Source organism: Gekko japonicus, unplaced genomic scaffold (assembly GCF_001447785.1).
Source record: "Gekko japonicus isolate JY-2015 unplaced genomic scaffold, Gekko_japonicus_V1.1 scaffold1, whole genome shotgun sequence".
Lineage (NCBI taxonomy): Eukaryota > Metazoa > Chordata > Lepidosauria > Squamata > Gekkonidae > Gekko > Gekko japonicus.
In genome coordinates this window covers 3,825,356-3,844,507 of record NW_015164181.1, presented here as the reverse complement: position 1 = coordinate 3,844,507, position 19,152 = coordinate 3,825,356, and the positions used below count along the sequence as shown (strand labels likewise).

The following is a 19,152-nucleotide window of genomic DNA, read 5'->3' as shown; positions in this document are numbered from 1 at the left end:
CGAGTTCCTGTGTTTTTGGTTTTGCTTTTTGCCAATTCACCTCCCAAGACTGCTCCAGGTGCTCCAGCCTGAGGGCTGCTGGGGCTTCCCACAGTTCGGCCCCATTATATCCTATGGGCCATTGAAGTCAATGGTGAAAACATAGGGTGTATTCTGGGGGCTGGAGGGGAGGGGGTTTGAGGGAGAGGCTCCAGAATCGCAGGGTAGCTGCTGGAGCCTCTCCCCAAGATACCCACCATGTTTCAGGAACATTGAACCAGGGGGTCCAATTCTACAGGCCCCCAAACAGGTTGCCCCATCCCCTCCATTGTTCTCTATGGTAGGAAAAAAGTTACCATAGAGAACAATGGAGGGAATAGGCCGTCAGCGCCTACAGTGGAAGAGCCACACTCAAGGGGCCAAAGAGCCACATGTGGCTCTAGAGCCGCAGTTTGCCTACCACCGCTGTAGTAGAATATTTAACAGAAAGGGGTAAAATCTTTATTATCGAGACCTGCTTATTTTTTTTTTTTACTGCAGAAACGTGACTATGCTTTGTAAAATTTTATGTAGACAAACGAGGCTTGTTTAATTTTAGGACAGATAAGTAGAATTCCTATGTAGTATGAATAATGTTTAAAAAGCAATAAAAACTTTTAAAAAAAGGAAATTACAAATACTGTCTCTTTTCAGTCCTCATAACCTTATATATTACAGCACTGACTACTTGATTAGCCAAGGGCATTTACTGATTCACATTCACATTCTACTTAAAACAGTGACTTGTATCCTACCGCTCTGCTCAGCCAAGCTGGAAGTCTTCCTCCAGCCCATGGAACCTTCCCCCTCCAGATGTAGCTCTTCCACCAGAGGAACAGCCACTTCCATCAGAGTAGAGTTTCCAACCACTTCTGAACCCTTTCTGTCTTCCTTTCTCCATTATAACAGCAGTTGCCATGTAGAATAGACCTCTGTTGTGTACTCTTACTACAGTCCCCAAGATTCTTGGAGCTTGGTTCCTGTTGGGTTGCCAAATCCTGGAGATTTGGGGGGACAGCCTGGGGAGAGGGCAGGGTTTAGGTAAGGAAGTGATCTCAGCACAGTAGAATCCCATAGAGTCCAAAGCAGCCATTTTTATCCAAGGGACCAACTGATATCTGTAGCCTGCAGATCAGTTGTCATTCTGTGAGTTCTCCAGGCCCCACCTGGAGGTTGGCAGTCCTACCGTATGGAGAACCAACCTTTGAAGAAGGCTCTCCTCTGGAATGTTCAGCCCCAGGGAGCATCAGTCTGCAAGACTTTGCGGACTGAATGCTAAGCCCAAGAGGCACCAAGCCTTCAGTTAAAGTAAAAGTCAGATATATGGATGTTACTCAGTTTGTGTCCTGAAATGTATCCAGGCAACCCCTCTGCAGTTTTGGAGTAACCATTTTGTGAAGAGCTCAAAGCAGCATGGCTGGATGTGTGGTAGAGGACAGGTTTGTTGGAGGGCCCAGGGCAACCTAATAATGCCAGGTTTTGTACCCAGGGTGCTCTGTGACTCAAGTAAAGGTCAAGTTGTAAAGCATTGTTACTCTAGTCATTTTGTCTGGCTCAGGATCCTCTTAGTGTTGCCTGGCACCCCTTTCATTGAGTCATTTCTAATAGGAAGGTAAGATTGGCGTGGCTGGCATGTCATGTCTAATCAAACCATCGTTGGCTGGTGGATGGTTTTGGTGCTGTACCACGCTTATCCTTTTCATTTATGTTGTGAGGCTGGGGAAATTGGCACTGTCAGTGTCAGGTACTTAAGGTTGGTAGAGGGGGAAGGCTTCCTTGAGACTTACAAGGCTCTACAGTGATTTCTGCAATCAAAGGCTTTTTATTGTATGCTGTTAGTGGGCAAGCAGTGCCAGTAGCATCGCAGGGGCATAAGGGAATTGAATGAATCCTTTTAGGGCAAACAAGTAGATTCCAAAATAGTTTATTTAGTTGTTAGAACATTTAAATCCCACCTTTCTTCTCGATTTAAGGCAGCTTACAATAATGTACCGTGATTTGATATGGGTAGGGTTCCCATATCAAGTGCCGCTAGGATTGCCAACTCAGAGTTGGGAAATACCTGGAGATTTAGGGGGTAGATCCTAAGGAGGGTGGGGTTTGGGGAGGGACAGAAAAGATGGAGGCATGCAATGGAGGAGGAGGAGAAGGAGGAGGAGAGTTGGATTTATACCCCGCCCTGCACTTGGAGTCTCAGAGCAGTATACATTCTCCTTCCCTTCCTTTCCCCACAACAGACACCAGTGTGGTGGGTGGGGCTGAAAGAGCTCTTGAGAGAACTGTGACTGACCCAAGGTCACCCAGCTGGCTTCATGTGAAGGACTGGGGAATCAAACCCAGTTCTCCAGATTAGAGTCTGCCGCTCTTAACTACTACACCAGACTGGAGGTTTAACCAACCACACTGTGTCAGTAGAGTGTACATAGGTATATAGATAATCCCAACAGAAAGACTTAGGTGTTTGTTCTTCTCATTTTCAGATGTCCCAACGATCTAAGAATCTCAGCTTTTCAAAGGCCCCAGACATGGAGACCAACAGTATCCAAACAGACACCTTATCTCTGAAGCACCGCATTATACAGGGTCAGGTTGGATCACCTTGGGGGGAGGTTCCAATGAGGCCCCTTTGGAACACAAATACTTTATAAAGTATCCCTGCCAAAGTCTAAAATGGGAAAGGTACATTAGATGGATTCACGCTGTCATTCTCTCTGCTCCCACTTTTACAGTTTCTCGGCAGTGATGTAAAAACAGAAACTGCTTGTCAGTACCTAGTCATCTGGTGGAGAAGTGTCTTCACAGTCAGTGCTGCCTATGGATGCAGGGAGACTCTCTTTACTATTGCTTAGAAGAGTATTCCCCCAACATGGCTGGTCTGATCCAGATAGGTCTTAAGTCCTTGTGCTGTTCCATGTGCTGAGGCCACAAGCCGTTCATCTTCCTTAATACCCTCTTCCACCAGCATTCTCTCCACCTATGTTTTAGCTTAGAAATGGCAGAGAATTTGGGGGGGGGGACATTAAGGATGCAGAGAAAGTAGATAACCTTTTCTCCCTTTCCTGAGAAAAGGTCTTTCAACAGCTGTTAGTAGTGATGACTAAATGCATCCTTCATGTCCAGAGGCAGCAGACACCTCTTACTAGGGGAGGGGCAATGGTGAAGAGAGGTTTTTGCCTTCTTGTCCTGCTTTTGGACTTCCCAGAGGAATCTGGCGGGTTGTTGATGCTGGGCTAGATGGGCCTTTGGTATGATGCAACAGGGCTCTGGTGCTCTTATTTGCCATGATACTTGGGAATAGAACCTCCATATTCAGCAGCAGTCTAGCCCAGAGCACTGAATGCTGAAACAACAGAAGAAAACTCCCATTTGTGAGCTTCCTGGAAGAATCTAACCGGCCCCTGTTGGAAACAGGATGCTGACTAGGGCTGATTTCGCACTAGAGCTGCCTCGGTGTTGCGCCGCCGTTCGCCCCGATACTATTGGTCAATTTCACACCCGAAGCTGCGGGGCTGCATTTTGACCCGCAGCTTCGCCCGATTTCCCCCGCAGTTTCGTGATCCTGTTTTTCTTATGAGCTCGGTTTTGCCTCAACTGTACATTTTCCCACCCACTGCAGGGATCAATCAACTGTATCAGTCTCAACAACTCTGTGATGTCACTCTAGTGGCCGAAGGAAGAATGTTCCCTTGTCACAGGTAAGCTGCTCTGCTACCTGTAGGAAGGGCTCCCAGAGAGGCTTTAACAGAAAGAGCAAGGCCATTAATAGAGCATGAGGACTTAACAGGGTGTGTAGCAGCCTTGGGGTGTTATTTTAGGCCCCTGCCACACGGCAGGGGAAAAGCCTCTTGAGGCGCGGCTTTTAAAAGCCGCGCCAACGTTGACACGGCTCGGTGGGATCCCACGGATCCCCGGCCGAGCCGCCTTTTCTCCCCGGCGCGATCAAACGCCGGGGAGAAAAGCCGGCCCTAACCGGGGGCCGGCCGAACTGCGCATGTCGGAGCATGCGCAGTTCGGATCCGGGCCGGGGTTGTGCCGGCGCAAAGACGCGCCGGCGATCAGACGCCCGGGAAGAGGCGCCTCATCCATTTGAACCACCGAGGTAGGTGGTTCAGTTTGAGGCGCATTTTCCCGGGAAAGGGACAGTTCGGCCACGGAAGCAAGACGCTTCCCAGATGTTGTGGTGTGATCGCGCCGGTTTGATCTGGCCCCAAACTGTCCCGTTCCCGGGCCAAATCGCCTCATGTGAACGGGGCCTACCTGAAGCATTTGTATATTAGTTTGTGAAGAAGTCTTCATGGTGGCTCACAGTCCTATAGAATCCTTAGAAAGATAGCCAGATGAGTAAGTGGCATGCATTTGACTGTGTGGGGTAGAGGTTGTGGCCATGACAGGGTAGAGGTTGTAGCTATTCTGATAGGCTGGCAGGTAGGGGGTTGTGGTACGTGTCAGCACCTTGTGCGATTGTGTAGATTTGGGTTTACTGGTTCCAATATTCTAGATGGGAATGAGCTAGAACAGTGAGATCGTCAGGAAATGACAGCCAGTTAGGGAGACAAAAGGAACGTGGAAGGGAAAGTGCATGATGAGGGTGTTTGAAGGAGAAAGCAAATATGTGTTTATATGCAAATGCTAGAAGCTTCTGAGCTACAATGGGAGAGCTGGCATGTTGGTGTTAAATAAGAACTTAAGATGTAGTGGATATTTCAGAAAGTAGGTGGGATGGAGAAAATCAGTGGGATATGTAACTGCACAGGGCTTCTGGGAAGACAGAGGCAAGCTTGGAAGAATTTTGAGCAGACACCCAGACATATAGATGCTGTGAGTTGCACAAAAGCCAAAGAAGCTGGGGTTTTGCTGCTGAACTCAACATCCTGAGCAACTCAGCTTTCCTTTAATGCAGAGCAATTAACTAGCCCGTAGCTCTCCATAGATGTGTGTAAACAGCATGCGTTGGAAGTTCCTTCTGAAATCAGGGACACAGAAGAGTTGCTTAGCAAGATATGGGGGTGGGTGGGATTCAATGCCTGTCTGTCTCCTATTCCCACTCTTCATGCTTGGCAAAAACAGCATAAACTAAGAGAAACCAGGCAAAGGCCCCAGTCACACGGGCCGGATAACGCACGGGGGGGAGGCAGGGCTTTTTGCGCCGCCGCAATTAGAGACGCCATAACACAATCCCATGGGTTGGCGGCACGCCACGATTCCTTCCCTCCGTGCCTGCGCATCAACGAGGGGCCGGAGGGAAAAGCCGCGGCCGGCGCGATCACACCGAGGGACTCCGGAGGCAGCCCGTGGCAAACCGGTTGCTAGTACCTTTGAGCAGGTAGTTTTTAATTGCACATTTTCGGCGGTACGCCATGGGTTTGCCACAGGTGCGCTCCACTTCCCAGATTTTGAGGTGTGATCACGCCCGGATAATCCGCCATGCAATTGTTGCTCTCCCGCGGCAAATCCTCCGTGTGAACCGGGCCAAAGTTGTGTAATTTATACACATCTTGTGACAGAACCATGCATGGTTTTTCCACGTGAACATACAGCCTGGGAAATGTGCAGAGATGCTGGGCTGTGCGTAACTCTGCTCCTGTCTTCTCTTTCAGGCCAGTCTTGGCTTCAGTCAGCTCCTACTTCCAGCGCATGTTTGCCAGCTCCTTCAAAGAATCTCGGGAACAGGAAATCGTGCTGAAGGAGCTCTCTCACTCTTCCCTCCGGACCCTCCTGGATTACATCTACACAGGAGAACTGGTTCTCACTGCAGGACAGGCGGAAGAGCTGTTCACAGCAGCCAGCAGGCTTCAGGTCATGCCTGCACTGCAAATTATCAGCAGGTAACAGAGACCAGGGTTTGGTGCACTAAAAGATACATCTCTGAAAAATGCACAGTAAGGAAGCTCCTCATCCAAATTTCTCCAGGATTTCAAAGTTCTGTATTTCTAATGCTGAATCCACATGGTGAGAATTCTCCATTCCTCTGTCTTGATGTGATCAGACCTTGACTGCATCTTTTTTGTGTGATGCTCGACCATCAATGCTCAACAACAGCACATGTACATATCAGTAAAAGTAAAGGTAAAGGTTCCCTTGCTCGAAAGCCAGTCGAATCCGACTCTAGGGTTGCGGTGCTCATCTCCATTTCAAAGCCGAAGAGGCAGCGCTGTCCGGAGACGTTTCCGTGGTCATGTGGCCGGCATGACTAAACACCAAGGCGCACGGAACGCTGTTACCTTCCCACTGAAGTGGTACCTATTTATCTACTTGCAATTTCTTGCTTTCGAACTGCTAGGTTGGCAGGAGCTGGAACTAGAGACGGGAGCTCACTCCGTCATGAGGCAACTCGGGTCTCAAACTGCTGAACTACCGACCTTCCACAGCCTGCAGTTCAGTGTCTTAACCACTTCAGCCACCACAGCTCCTTACATATCAGTAAAACGTCATACAAATATGAATCTTGATGTAGTCATACATAGGTCGTGCTGATATATTGCAGTGTTTTAGGAGAGTACATGTATTAATAACATCAGTGTGGAAGAATACAAATAACTAGCTGACAGCCCCAGTACACTGTTAGTGCTCTATTTTCACAATTCATTTTTTAAGCATCAAACAAATTTTTGGAACAATAAAAGGAAAAGAATGGGGGAAATTCTTTAACCCCTAATCTTTGCTCACAGACGTGGCAAAGTATTGCAAAAATAAAGAGGAATTTATGCATAATTTCAATAAATTGCAGAGTATTGGTTGTCTTGGTGCAGAATTCAGAAACTTGAATGTAGAATATTTGTGTCTGGCATACATGGAATCAGGGGTCGTTTCGTAGAAAAAGAGTTAGGGGAACTCATTAGCATAACTCATTAGCATATGCCACACCCCCTGACATCAGGGGCCCGGCGGTGGACCTGCAAGGCCGGCGGGAGTGTGAGGAAGCCCCGCCAAGGCCCTCCCTGGCCCCAGGCAGGCAGGGGTGGGGAGAGGCGGGGAGGAAGCAACTTACCCTCCCTCTTCTCCTGCCTCCTCCTGGCTGAATGAGGGCCGGAAGCGGGGCGGCCAGAAGCAGGGGGCAGGGCTTCGTTGTGTGCCCCGCCCCCCCGCACCTCACCCGGGGGAACTGCGATCCCCCGCGATTCCCCCCGAATCGACCTCTGCATGGAATACACATGGTTCTGCCCATAAATCGGAGCTGTTCAAGGCACAGAAGGAGAATGACAGGAGGTAAAGGGAAGTAAATAGGTGCTACCAGTCCCTGGAATGGCCTGCCAGAAAGCATGCAAGGCGGTCCTCTTCCAGAAAGCATTTGGTGGAGGGTGAATTTTTCCAGCAGATCCAGCTCTGCATTTACTAATTCTGTGTACTTTAATTCTTGAATGTGTGTTACGTGTAAATATTTTCCGATTGGTTATGTTGTGCAATATGTTTCACGTTTAACCGTCACCTTGCCGCTTAGTGATACAGTGTTCTTCACCGTGAGCTCAAAGAGACAGGGCAGGATAGAAATGTTTTAAATATATAAACAAACCAAATGAGACTCCTTTGTTGCTCCTTGTAGATTCCTCAAGGGGAGCATTTCCATGGAGAATTGCCTGGAGTTTTACACCCTGGCGTATTCCCATAACCACCGGCCTCTCCTCCGCCCAACCTTGTCCTACGTCGCCTTCCATTTTGAACACCTTTCAGAGTGTCCGGCCTTTCTGCTTCTTGACTTCAGCACCCTGGTCAGCCTCATCTCCTCAGACAACCTGGTGGTGGAGTCTGAACTGATTGTGTACAGGGCCGTGCGCCGCTGGGTCAAGTGTAATCCTGGCGAGCGCCTCCTGAAACTGGCAGAACTGATGGCTCACGTCCGCCTTCCTTTGATGACACCGGAAGAGCTTGCTGAGGTCCAGGGTGACATGGAAGGATTTTGCCAGCCCGTGCGGCTGCAGTGGGAGGAACTCAGTGCAGAAGAAAGACTGAAGGCCAGTGGAGGGCTCAGGCAGGGCATGTACCACCAAGGAGTGGTGTGTATCGGGCTGCCAAAGTGGAGCGAGATGAGTCCAGAGAATGAGGAGCTAGATTCTCACGTGCACTTCTTTGACCTTTCCACTGAACAATGGGAACAGCTGCCCGATCTGAAATCACTGACCTTCCCGGGTTGCACCTCCAAGGGCCACAAACTCTACGTAGCTGGTGGACGGTGCTTAGACAATTCCTGTTCGGACAATCTGTTTGTATATGACGCACTGTGGGGCCGCTGGTCCCAGCTCCCCTCCATGTCTACAGCTCGAGCGTGGCATGCATTCCAACTCTGCCACAATAAGCTATATGCTGCTGCTGGCTGGGATAATACGGGACCCCTCACATCTGCTGAATGTTTTGACTTGGAGCAAGAAGAATGGGTCCCTATCTCCAGCCTGCCTTTCCCCTTGGCCTACTTTGCCTCTGCAACATTCAGGCACAAACTGTACCTTATCGGTGGAGAGACAAGCATAGGAGACCCTGACATGCCAAACCCATTCGGGGGATTTCTGGTTTATGACCTTGTATCAGAAGCCTGGAACCAGGTCCTCATGACATTTGAATTCTGTGAGGCAAGCGCCATTGCACTGGACAACTGTATCTTTGTCGTCGGTGGGCTGACTGAAGACATCGCCCTCGGGGGTCGCCGATTCACTGGACGCTGTGCCTGCCTGCTAGAAGATGGCACAATGAACCAAGACATCTGTATCCCACCACTGCCCATCTCAATCTCTTATCCAGGAGTCGCTCGCTGGCAGAAGAGGATTTATGTCTTTGGGGGCAACTGCAATGACTGCTGTTCCAATGCTATCCATTACTGGGAGCCAGGCCTCCTGAGCTGGACCCAGTGTGGAGCAAGTTTACCTGACCCCAATTATGGAGCATTTGGATTTGGTTGTACAGAACTGAAGGTGCCCAGAAAAAAAATTGTCTCTCTGTTTCAAACAAGATCTGCCACATCTCTCTCAATACGTAGCACACAGTGAGATGCTATGTTGCTGGCCTAACATTGTGCAGAATACCTCGGTAATTGTTTTTATTAAAAAAACACAGGAGATTTGAAGCTGCCTTAAACTGATTCAGACCCTTGGTCCATCAAAGTCAGTATTGTCTACTCAGACTGGCAGTCACTCTCCAGGGTCTCAAGCAGAGGTCTTTCCCATCACCTACTACGTGTTTCTTTCAGCTGGAGATGCTGGGGATTGAACCTGGGACCTTCTGCAGGCCAAGCAGATGCTCTGCCACTGAGCCACAGCTCTTCCTTCCAGAAGCCTATAGTAAAAAACCTCGTGGTTCTGTTCAAATCATTCTTCATTATATTTTTAACCTGCTTTCAGTCCAAATCAACTGCTATGGTTGGACATCTGCCACAGCCTGGCAAAGGGGGCACCCCAAAAAGAAATTTATTTGATTTATACCCTTGCCTTTCTCCCCAATGGGGATCTAATGTGGCTTATATAATTCTCTTATCCTCCATTTTACTCTCTCAATAACCCTGTGAGGTAGGTGAGGCTGAGAGTGTGAGATTGGCTTAGGGTTATCCAGTAAGCTTCCATGGAAGAGTGGCGATTAGAGCCTGGGTCACCCACGGCTTAGTCTGACACTTTAACCACTACACCATGCTGGACCTATCTTCCTTCCACTGTCTGGAGGCAGTGGAGGAAGCGGAGAGCAAAATCATGCAGCCCCCTAAGATAGGGTTGCCAGGTCCCCCCAGCCACTGACAGGGGATGGGGGGGTAGGGTTGCCAGATCCAGGTTGGGAAAGTCCTGGAGATTTGAGGATGGAGCCTGGGGAGAACAGGAACTCAGTGAGGTACAATGCCATAAAGTCCATCCTCCAAAGCATCCATCTTCTCCAGGAAAATTGACCTCTGTAGTCTGGAGATGAGCTGTAATTCCAGGAGATTCCCAGATCTCACCCGAAGGCTAGCTAAAGTAGCCAACAAACATGGAGGAAAATGTCCTGTGCCTGCAATAGAGGCTTTAATGTTCAGAAATGGGCAGCTGAAGCTTTTCATGACATGCTGGTAAATAACATCCAATTACATCTTTATGGAAGAGATGGGTATTTTCTCTTTCCAGGAAGTTGGCAACCATACAAGCCCCTCTTGCGATGGGCCCAGAAGCCCCTGCAACATTGAAGTAGCATTTATGCTCCCTTTGCCAAGGTTCTACAACCTTTTCTTTAATGAGAACTACTTCTGAGTACTGAACAAATATCCTAAGTTACTCCCCACCCCCCCACCGGCATGTTATTGTTACCAAGTTTTGTTCTGTTCTATAAACAGAACATGCACTAGGAAGAACACCGGAAATGAAGCTATCAGCTGAACAGCACCAAAAAGGCACAGATTAAAATCTTATGAACTAAAACCATTCTAAAAAGTTTAGAGCTGAATCTTTTGCCGCATTTTTTGGGTTCTTCCAAGAGATACGCGAGCTTCACTGCAGCAGCCAACAAGCTATCAATAGCACACAAGCTGTTTATTAAAAACCCCTGCTTTGCAACCAGACTAAAAAGAGTGTGTAATGAGAGACAGATGGATGAGCTGTGATGGAGAGGCCACCTCGAACACTATTCGTGAAGGCCCATAAAGCTTGCATGTAGCTCTGGACTTGACAGCCATTTTATTGCATGAAATTGAACTCCCACCAACACCACAGAGTGCTTCTAAGTATTGTCCACGCCCACTCTGTCTCTCTTAGGCTGCAGTCACACATGCTAAATAATCCACTTTCAGTGCACTTTCCAACTGGATTTTTAGTGTGTGAACTTGCAAAGTCCAGTTGGAAAGTGGATTGAAAGTAGATTATTTAGTGTGTGTGACCGTAGCCTTACCTAGGTTAACATAGGTATCCGCATAGTGGCAAAAAATCAGTACCGTCTTGGATGCTGAAGGTGTCGTCACAACAGCCAGTTCCGTTTCAGAGGGTCAGAGAACATTTTTGTAAGAATGTCTTGCTTCTTGTCTTCGGAATGCAGAGTTCAAAGAAATCCAGAGTCTTTGATATGGTGGTTGCCAGACCGCTAAGACCTCGGGTGTAGTCTCTAACTTTAACGTAACTGGGCAGCTGCGAAGTCATAAGGCCCCGAGTGTAGTCATAATCAGGAAGCAGAAGTTTCCTTCCGGTGTTGTTTTGTGTTAAAAAAAAAGAAGACAACAAGCCAATAAGGAAAGGGAGGGATTCCAGATCCTATTGTGCCATCTTCTGGAAATGTGTGTGAGTGTGTGTGAAATTTAAAACATTTATATTTCACACTTTCAGTTTAAAGTTCATGAGTTGGGTCTAACTCTCCAAGGGTGGCAATTGATTAATAAATTACAGACCTCACCAATACACTTACAAGACAGTAAGTCCACTGAACCCAGTGGGAGTTGCTTCTGAGAGAACTTGCAGAGGACCAGGCAGGCTGCAGTCTTATGTCTGCATACTTGGGAATAGGTCCCTTTTGAAAACAATGAGGCTTATTCCTAAACCTGCTGAAGTTGTGCTACACTCCATTCTCCACCCTCCCCCTTTTTCTTAGCTCCTTCTCAATCAAATGCAATGCTTTCAATTCCAGAGTCTTCCTCTGCAACAGATACGTAACACAATAGCAAAACTAAGGTCCCGGTCACACGGAGGGGTTTGGCCCGGGATAGGGACGGATCGGGGGCGCAGCAAACGGGCGCGATCTCACCGCAACATCTGGGAAGCGGCGTGCACCCGTCCCCGATCCGTCCCTACCCCCGAAAACCCGCTGCAAAAAAGAACCACCGACAGAGGTGGTCTTACCTGAAAGGACACGGCAAGCGTGGCCGTGGGATTGCCGGCGCGTCTTTCTGCTGGCCCATCCCTGGCTCCTGGCCGAACTGCGCATGCGCACGCATGCACAGCCAGCTGCCACGGTCTTCCAACCGTGGCTTCCTCTCCGGCATCTGATCGTGCGCGGCTCGGGGGATCTGTGTGATCCCGCCGCCACGTGTCTATTTTGGTGCGGCTTCCAAAAGCCGCACGTAGGCCGCGCATTCCCCCCCCCCCGGTGTGGCAGGGGCCTAAAAAGAGGATTTCTCTAGCCTGCCATCTCCAGTTTGCACCCTGCCTGCTTGCAGAAATATCTACTAATGCACAATGCTGATGGTGGTGGAAAGTGCTCTTGAGTCACGGCTGACTTATGGCGACCCTCTAGGGTTTTCAAGGCAAAATACATTCAGGAGTGGTTTGCCATTGCCTGCCTCTGCATAGCAACCCTGGATTTCTTTGGTGATCTCTAGAGATGTAAAATTTCCGGAAATTTTGAAGCTCGGAAAATCCCCCGGGTTTTTTCCAGTTTTTTTCGGGGGGAAACGGAAATTTTCGGAAAAATTGAAAAAAATGCTGCATTAGCATTTCTTTTGTCTTTTCTAGATTGAAAGTCATTCTGTTACTTTAGGAACATAAAATATGACTATGGACATTTTTACTTGGCATGAAATTATCACAACTAGCATATTAAAAATATAGTGTATCCAAACAATTATTACAAACAGAATACCTACCCACATGCAAAAACAAAACTGAACCCTTTTTATTTTCTTCTGACAATCGCACCTCCTAAAGGAAGAAATGCATCTTGTTCTTGCATTGGAGAGTTCAGTTTGTAACCTAGGACTTGCTTGTCCTCAGTGCACAGAAATTAGATCAATCTGATACCATATATATATATTTTGAGGATGGTGTGCAGGTCCCAGGTTCATGTTTTAAAAGCTGCCTGGGGGATTATGGACCATTCACACACTTTCAACCTTAGCATGCCTCATAGGGTAGTTGTGTGGATCATACGGGGGAGAGGAGAATGATGTCAGCTGCTTTGGTTCCCACTCCATTCCACACCTCATACTCCCCCCCCCCGCAAGGCAGTTGGAATGTCTGGTGGTGTGTAGGTCCCAGGATCATGTTTTAAAAGCTGCCTGGGGGATTATGGACCATTCACACACTTTCAACCTTAACATACCTCATAGGGGGAGAGGAGAATTATGACAGCTGCTTTCCCTAGGCAGAGGCTGGGGGGGGGAAGTAAACTTGAAGACAGACAGGCAGATAAAGGTTAGGCTGTTGGTTGCCTGGAAAGGACATAGGGTTGCCAACTCCAGGTTGGAAACTTCCAGGATAGTTTAGGAATGAAGCCTGCTGAGGGTGGGGTCTGAGGAGGAGGAGGAGGAAGAGAAAGAGGAGGACCTCAGACAGATACAATGCCATACTCCCCACCCTCCAAACAAGCTGTTGCCAGTCTCCAGGTGACAGCTGGAGAGCTCTTAAAGCTCTGGTGCTAATTCAAAGTGCTGCAATTTGTCGACAGAGTAGTGTTTTGGCAAATCTTTAGGAATTGTTTGGTGCATTTACGATGAGGCACCCACCCAGAGCCTCTGGCATTTTCTCACTCTGCTGGCATCAAAACCAATTTAAGGCAAAATAAGAGGCTACTGAGAGGGGAGGAGATAAAGTTGCCAGCTTTAGGTATGGAAAATCCTGGAGATTTGAGGAGTGGAGGCCGGAGAGGGGGACCTCAGACAGGTTACAGTGCCATAGACTCCACCCTCCAACCCAGCTATTTGCTCCTGGGGAACTATTGTTGCCAATCTTGGCCCAGCACCCATCAAACCATTCTCTTCAACCCCCTGCTGTGCAGCTGACTTTCCCCTAGGGTTTCCCTAGGTGGGACCTGGAGATCTCCCACTGCTAAAATTGATCTCTAGATGACAGTTTCCCCTGGAGAAAATGCCTGCTTTGGAGGGTAGACCTTATGACATTATACCTGCTGAGTCCTTCCACGCCCCCCCAATGCTGCCCTCTACAGAATCTACCCCCCAACACTCCAGGTATTTCCCTCCTTATAGCTGGCAACCCTACTTTCCCCTCAGTGCCTGATGGTAGGCAACTTAGTTTGGTCCAGTCACCTACTTTGGCCTTTGGGAGAAAACATATTGGGGCCAATCCTGATAGGGTTGCCAACTCCCGATGGGAAATTCCTGGAGATTTGAGGGATGGAGCCTGAAGAGGGTGAGGTTTGAGGAGGGGTGGGACCTCAGACAGGTACAATGCCATAGACTCCACCCTCCAAACCACTCAGTCCCTCATGGGGAACCATTGTTGCCAATCTCCAGGTGAGGGCTGGAGACCACTCAAAATTACAATTGCTCTGCAGAAGGGAGGGCGGAAGTCAGCTGAAGTCAAAGGGGCAGATAATGGTAGGTTGATGGTTAGCTGGGAAGGAGATGGGGTTGCCAACTCCAGGCTGGCAAATTCCTGGGGATTTGAGGGGTGGAGCCTGGAGAGGGTGGGGTTTACGGAGGGGTGGGACCTCAGACAGGTAGAATGCCATAGATTCCACCCTCCAAACCAGCCATTTCATCCTGGGTAACAATTGTTGCCAATATCCAGGTGAGGACTAGAGATCACTCAAAATTACAACTGCTCTTCAGGTAGCAGAGATCAGTTCCTCTGGAGAAAACAGTGGACTCTGTCATTATACCCTGCTGAGGTCACCACAGCAAACTGACACTGTTTGCCCAAAGCCAGAGCACTCTCCAAGAGCCTCTTTCTAGATCTCGTTGTATTTATTTCCACAACGGGCCTTATTCCTAATATATATATGTGTGTGTGTGTGTGTGTGTGTGTGTGTGTGTGTGAAATGATTTGGAAAATATTTGAACACCTTGTCTTAAAATATGTTATTCATCATGTTAAAATAAAATGTTCCATAATCAATTTTTTTCTTTTCTTTTTTCAATTTTTCAAATTTTTCGGAAAAAAACAAAAAAAGGCTTCAGGAAAAAAAATGGGGAAAAAACAGTTTTTTTCCGAATTTTTCCAGGTTTTTTCCGGGCTTTCACATCTCTAGTGATCTCCCATCCAAGTACTAACCAGGGCTAACCCTGTTCAGCAGCTGAGATTGGTCTAGCCTGGGCTGTCCAGGTCAGGGCACAATGCTGATACTAATGTTTATTTGACTACAAGGAATGAGGACCTTGATCAAAGCTCCAGCAGCCTTTGCAGCCACACCACCAGTTCTCAGTTTGATGTTGCCACCAGTGTTCCCTCTAAGCGGAGTTAGTGTGAGCTAGCTCACAGTTTTTTAGCCTCCGGCTCACACTTTTTGTCTTAGCTCAGGAAGGATGGCTCCATGGCAAAGTAATTTATGCAGTAGCCAAATTGCTTGCTCACAACTTTAATGCCAGTAGCTCACAAAGGAGAACTTTTGCTCACAAGACTCCACAGCTTGGAGGGAACATTGGTTGCCACATGTGAGGTAACAGATGCCCAGAAATAGCATAGAGCAATGTCTAGAGAAGTGGCTCCCCCCATGCTGTGTAATGCAATTGGCAGGGTGAAAATGGGGCAGTGTGTAACTGTGGCCCTTTGGTCCCGTGTGTCTTAGAAGAGGTACAATCCCACCCTTGCTATTCACAAGGAGGCAGGGTAACCAGGGAGCAGTCATTTAAAAAGCTCCTTTCCCTGCTGTCTAGACTTCCAGGTTCTTTATGAATCCATGACTTTTTCTGAAGTGCTGTGAAAGGGACAGCACTTCACAGAGGAACCAAACTCCGAAGATCATCCTCACAATTGTATTTATTTATTCGATTAGTTTATGCTCCGCTTTTCTCCCAGTGGGGACCCAAAGTGGCTTACATCGCTCTCCGTTGTATCCGCATAACATCCCTGTGAGGTAGGTTAGGCTGAAAGAGTATGATTGGCCCAAGGTCACCCAGCAAGCTTCCTTGCCAAGAGTGGGGATTTGAACCTGGGTCTTCTAACACTCTTAACCACTACACCGCACTGACCTTGCCTAGCAACAGTGGCCATTTGGGAGCAGTATGCTATTCAGCCTCTGCTCTAAGGTATGAGATGGCAAGCTGAGGAAAGAATGGGGTAAATTAGGAAGTCCAACCCACAAAACCAAGTCTGGTCTTCTCCACACCCAGTATCTGACGGCAGATTCTTTTACTCAGATGTTGTTAACTGGATAAAACAGGAACTGAAAACAGAATTAATTAGCCCGCAACAGAAGCAGGCGGGTTCTAGAACCTTCTTCCCTCTTCCCTCGTTTTTGAGACCTTAAAGGTCAACCATTCAGTTTTACGCACAAATGGCATGTAAGTTCCACCAAATGGACAGAAGATGGCATGGAAGGACAACTCTCCGAAGCGGCTTGTCTGCCCAAGACACCCTGTTGTGATAAAGCTCAGGGTGGCTTTACTTCATGACAGCAGGAGACCTCTTGTGAGCCATCTAGCAAAATACCAGGGAGTTCTGGAAACTTCTTCCACTTGGTTTGCTGAAGCCGATGTGATTCCTTGCTCTTCCTGTTTGAATATATTACACCTGCTTTCAGTTGTTTGGGGGTTATTATAAGCATTTAAATAAATAAAAATAAATTAGACCTGGGCGAAGAACTCGCAGCGTCTATTCAAGCAACGAACTCTCACAACCGTTGGCTAAGAGCAGCCAAGGAGGTGTGTTTCTAAAGGCAACCACACACAAATCCTGTCAGCTGTCCTTTAGACAAGACCTCAAAGGCTAGTTAAAAAAAAAAAAAATTACCTCAGGAGTTTATGAATATTCAGGGGAGCACACTGAGCCACAGAAAAATTCCAAAAACAATATAGTGCAATTTATTTTTTTTTAAAACGAGAATACTCTAATTTTTTTAAAAATCATGATGCTTTTCCCTTAGTGATATTTTGGTTAGTCTAAATGAAAACTTGTTACCCAGAATGGCCAAGAAGGTATTTCTGAGGGTGGCGGGGATAATGTCACTCCTGTCAAAAAGCCTCCATGCTTACAGTTTTAACAACAAAAAAAAGGGGGGGGGGACCTCAGGAGTTCACATCAGCTCTGCAGATTCAGCCCAGTAGTAGTTTCACAAACCTGAAAAATCTGGGCCTGAAAAGCCATCAGCGACTTCTCTTCTTGCTGAGATTTCAGTTCTTTTGGGATAAAAAGCACATACACCCCAGGAAAATTTAGTTCTCTGTAAATTTGTATAAGTTAGCCATGGTTGCCACCTTTGACAATTGCAAGCAGCAGACAAATAAAGTACCCCATATTTTCCCCACCATACTGTGAGAGTGTCTTATCCAATGTTCCCTCTAAGCTGCAGAGCCTTGTGAGCAAAAATGCTACTTTGTGAGCTACCGGCATTAAAGTTGTGAGCGGGCGATTTGGCTGCTGCATAAATTAGTTTGCTCTGGAGCTTCCTGAGCAAACACAAAAATGTGTGAGCCAGAGGCTAAAAACCTGTGAGCTAGCTCACACTAACTCACCTTAGGGGGAACACTGCTTATGACACCCCTGCAGTGAAGTCCAATGTTACCCTTAAGTTGTATATAAGAGGGATGTTGTTGTAGGCTAAGAGTGGATTATAACAACCCTGTAATGTTTTCATATTGCAGGCTAAGGAAGAGTGATTTACAGAAGGCTTACGATGTAGTCTACTATTATTCCCTGTATGGCAGTTTGTGGGGGAATGAGGCTAAGAACATAGCTTATGACCTATCAATGTAGCCCAGCATTATTACTCCATTTTGGAGAGAACTGAAGCAACAATAGAATATAACCGTCCTTCAAAATAGTCCTTTCAGTTAGTCTTCCCCCCACCACCACCAGATGAGAGAGGGTGTAAGTTGGCTAAGCTTTGGATGCAAGAACAAGATGGTGTCATACAGCATCACTGGTGAGGAAGGTTAGAAAAAGACTTCTTGGGTAGGGCAGATAGCAGGTGGGAAGAGAATAAAGCGGATCATAGAAATAGTGTGTGCACTTTGTGCATTAAAGAAGAACCATTTTGCAAGCTCAGAGCTAAAAGGCCCATCTGATCCAGCATGCTGTTCCCACAAATGACATGCAGGGTGCTCCTGTGAAACCCATAAGTGAGGTATTAAAGCAGAATATCCCCCCAGCTATTTGTCTGAAGCAGCTTGGCATTCGGTGGTATACTGCGTCAAAACATGGAGGCTCCATTTAGCTCTCATGGCCATTGACAGACCTCTTCTCCATGAATTTAGTTAATCCCCTTTAACTCCACGTAGCTTAAAGGCAATCACTGTGTACTTTGGCAATGAATTTTATACAAAGACATGAGAATGGTCTTGCTGGATCACAACAAAGGTCAAGCTAGTCCAGCATCTTGTTTTTAGCTATGGTTAGTCAGATGCTTCGGGAAAATCCAGAGGATGTGAAGGCAACTGCCCTTTCCTCTTGTTTGGCCCCAGGAGCCAGAATTCAGAGGCAGATTGCCTGTTATTTCTAGGGGGTTTACTATGAGGGCTAGAGACTTATTTTTTAGTTATTGGAATTTGTTGTTTGCTCTTCAGCATGGGAGAAATGTCAAAGAGAAACAAGCATGGATCTGGAGACAGGTAGGGGTTTGTAAAATACACATATATGAAAAAGCAGCATTTCTACTTAGAGCACTGCGAGAATTTACCACTTTGTTGAATATACATCACAGAGCTCCATTATACCTATTCATGTCTGTGAGATTGTGGCGGCTTGTGTATAGTGGCAGATTGGTTCTTAAAGGGAGAGCATCCCAGCACTGCACAATAGGTCTCCCAGGTGCTCATATGCTTGGCAGCAGACACAATGCAGACAACTGACTGATTGGTAATTTATTATGAATTGTTGGTCCTATAAAGTTACATCAAACACAGAGATGTTACAGATAGAAGACTCACAAAGTATATCTAAATACAGCTCGGAAAACGGATCAAGAGGATTTATTACTTCTTTGGTCTTTGTTTTACACACTTATAAACTGTATTCTGCTGCTAATTTTTATATTCCACCTTTCTGTAACACTGACGGCTACTTACAAACAGCTATAAAACAGGCTATTATAACAGTAATAAATCAGCAGTACAACAAAATTAAAGTAATTTGTTCCCATGATGGCATGTATAACATTTCAGTTCAGGAGCCAGGATAAGGTAGCGGAGTTCAGATTTCTTGCTTTGACAAGCTGCAGTTGCAGGGCTAGTGGCACTGGGCTACATGGTCAACTTTAGCCACAACATCACACAAAGCACCCCTGTTGTGAAGAAGAAACCCTCACTGGTACCACAGGAAAACCCACTTCTGACTCAGGGTTAGTATTCTTAAAACCAAGATTATCTTTCAAGAG

The 19,152-nt window shown here is 47.1% G+C and overlaps 1 protein-coding gene across 1 annotated transcript in view; it reads right to left on the bottom strand.

Moving 5' to 3' along the window:
* Positions 1-10,919, bottom strand: part of LOC107107684 (schlafen family member 13-like) — a gene marked incomplete at its 5' end in the record, with an annotated part of 34,439 nt that extends 23,520 nt beyond the window's left edge. The window contains 1 exon segment of the mRNA XM_015407983.1: positions 10,892-10,919. Coding sequence (XP_015263469.1) covers positions 10,892-10,919 — 28 coding nt within the window.
* Between the last annotated feature and the right edge of the window lie 8,233 nt (positions 10,920-19,152).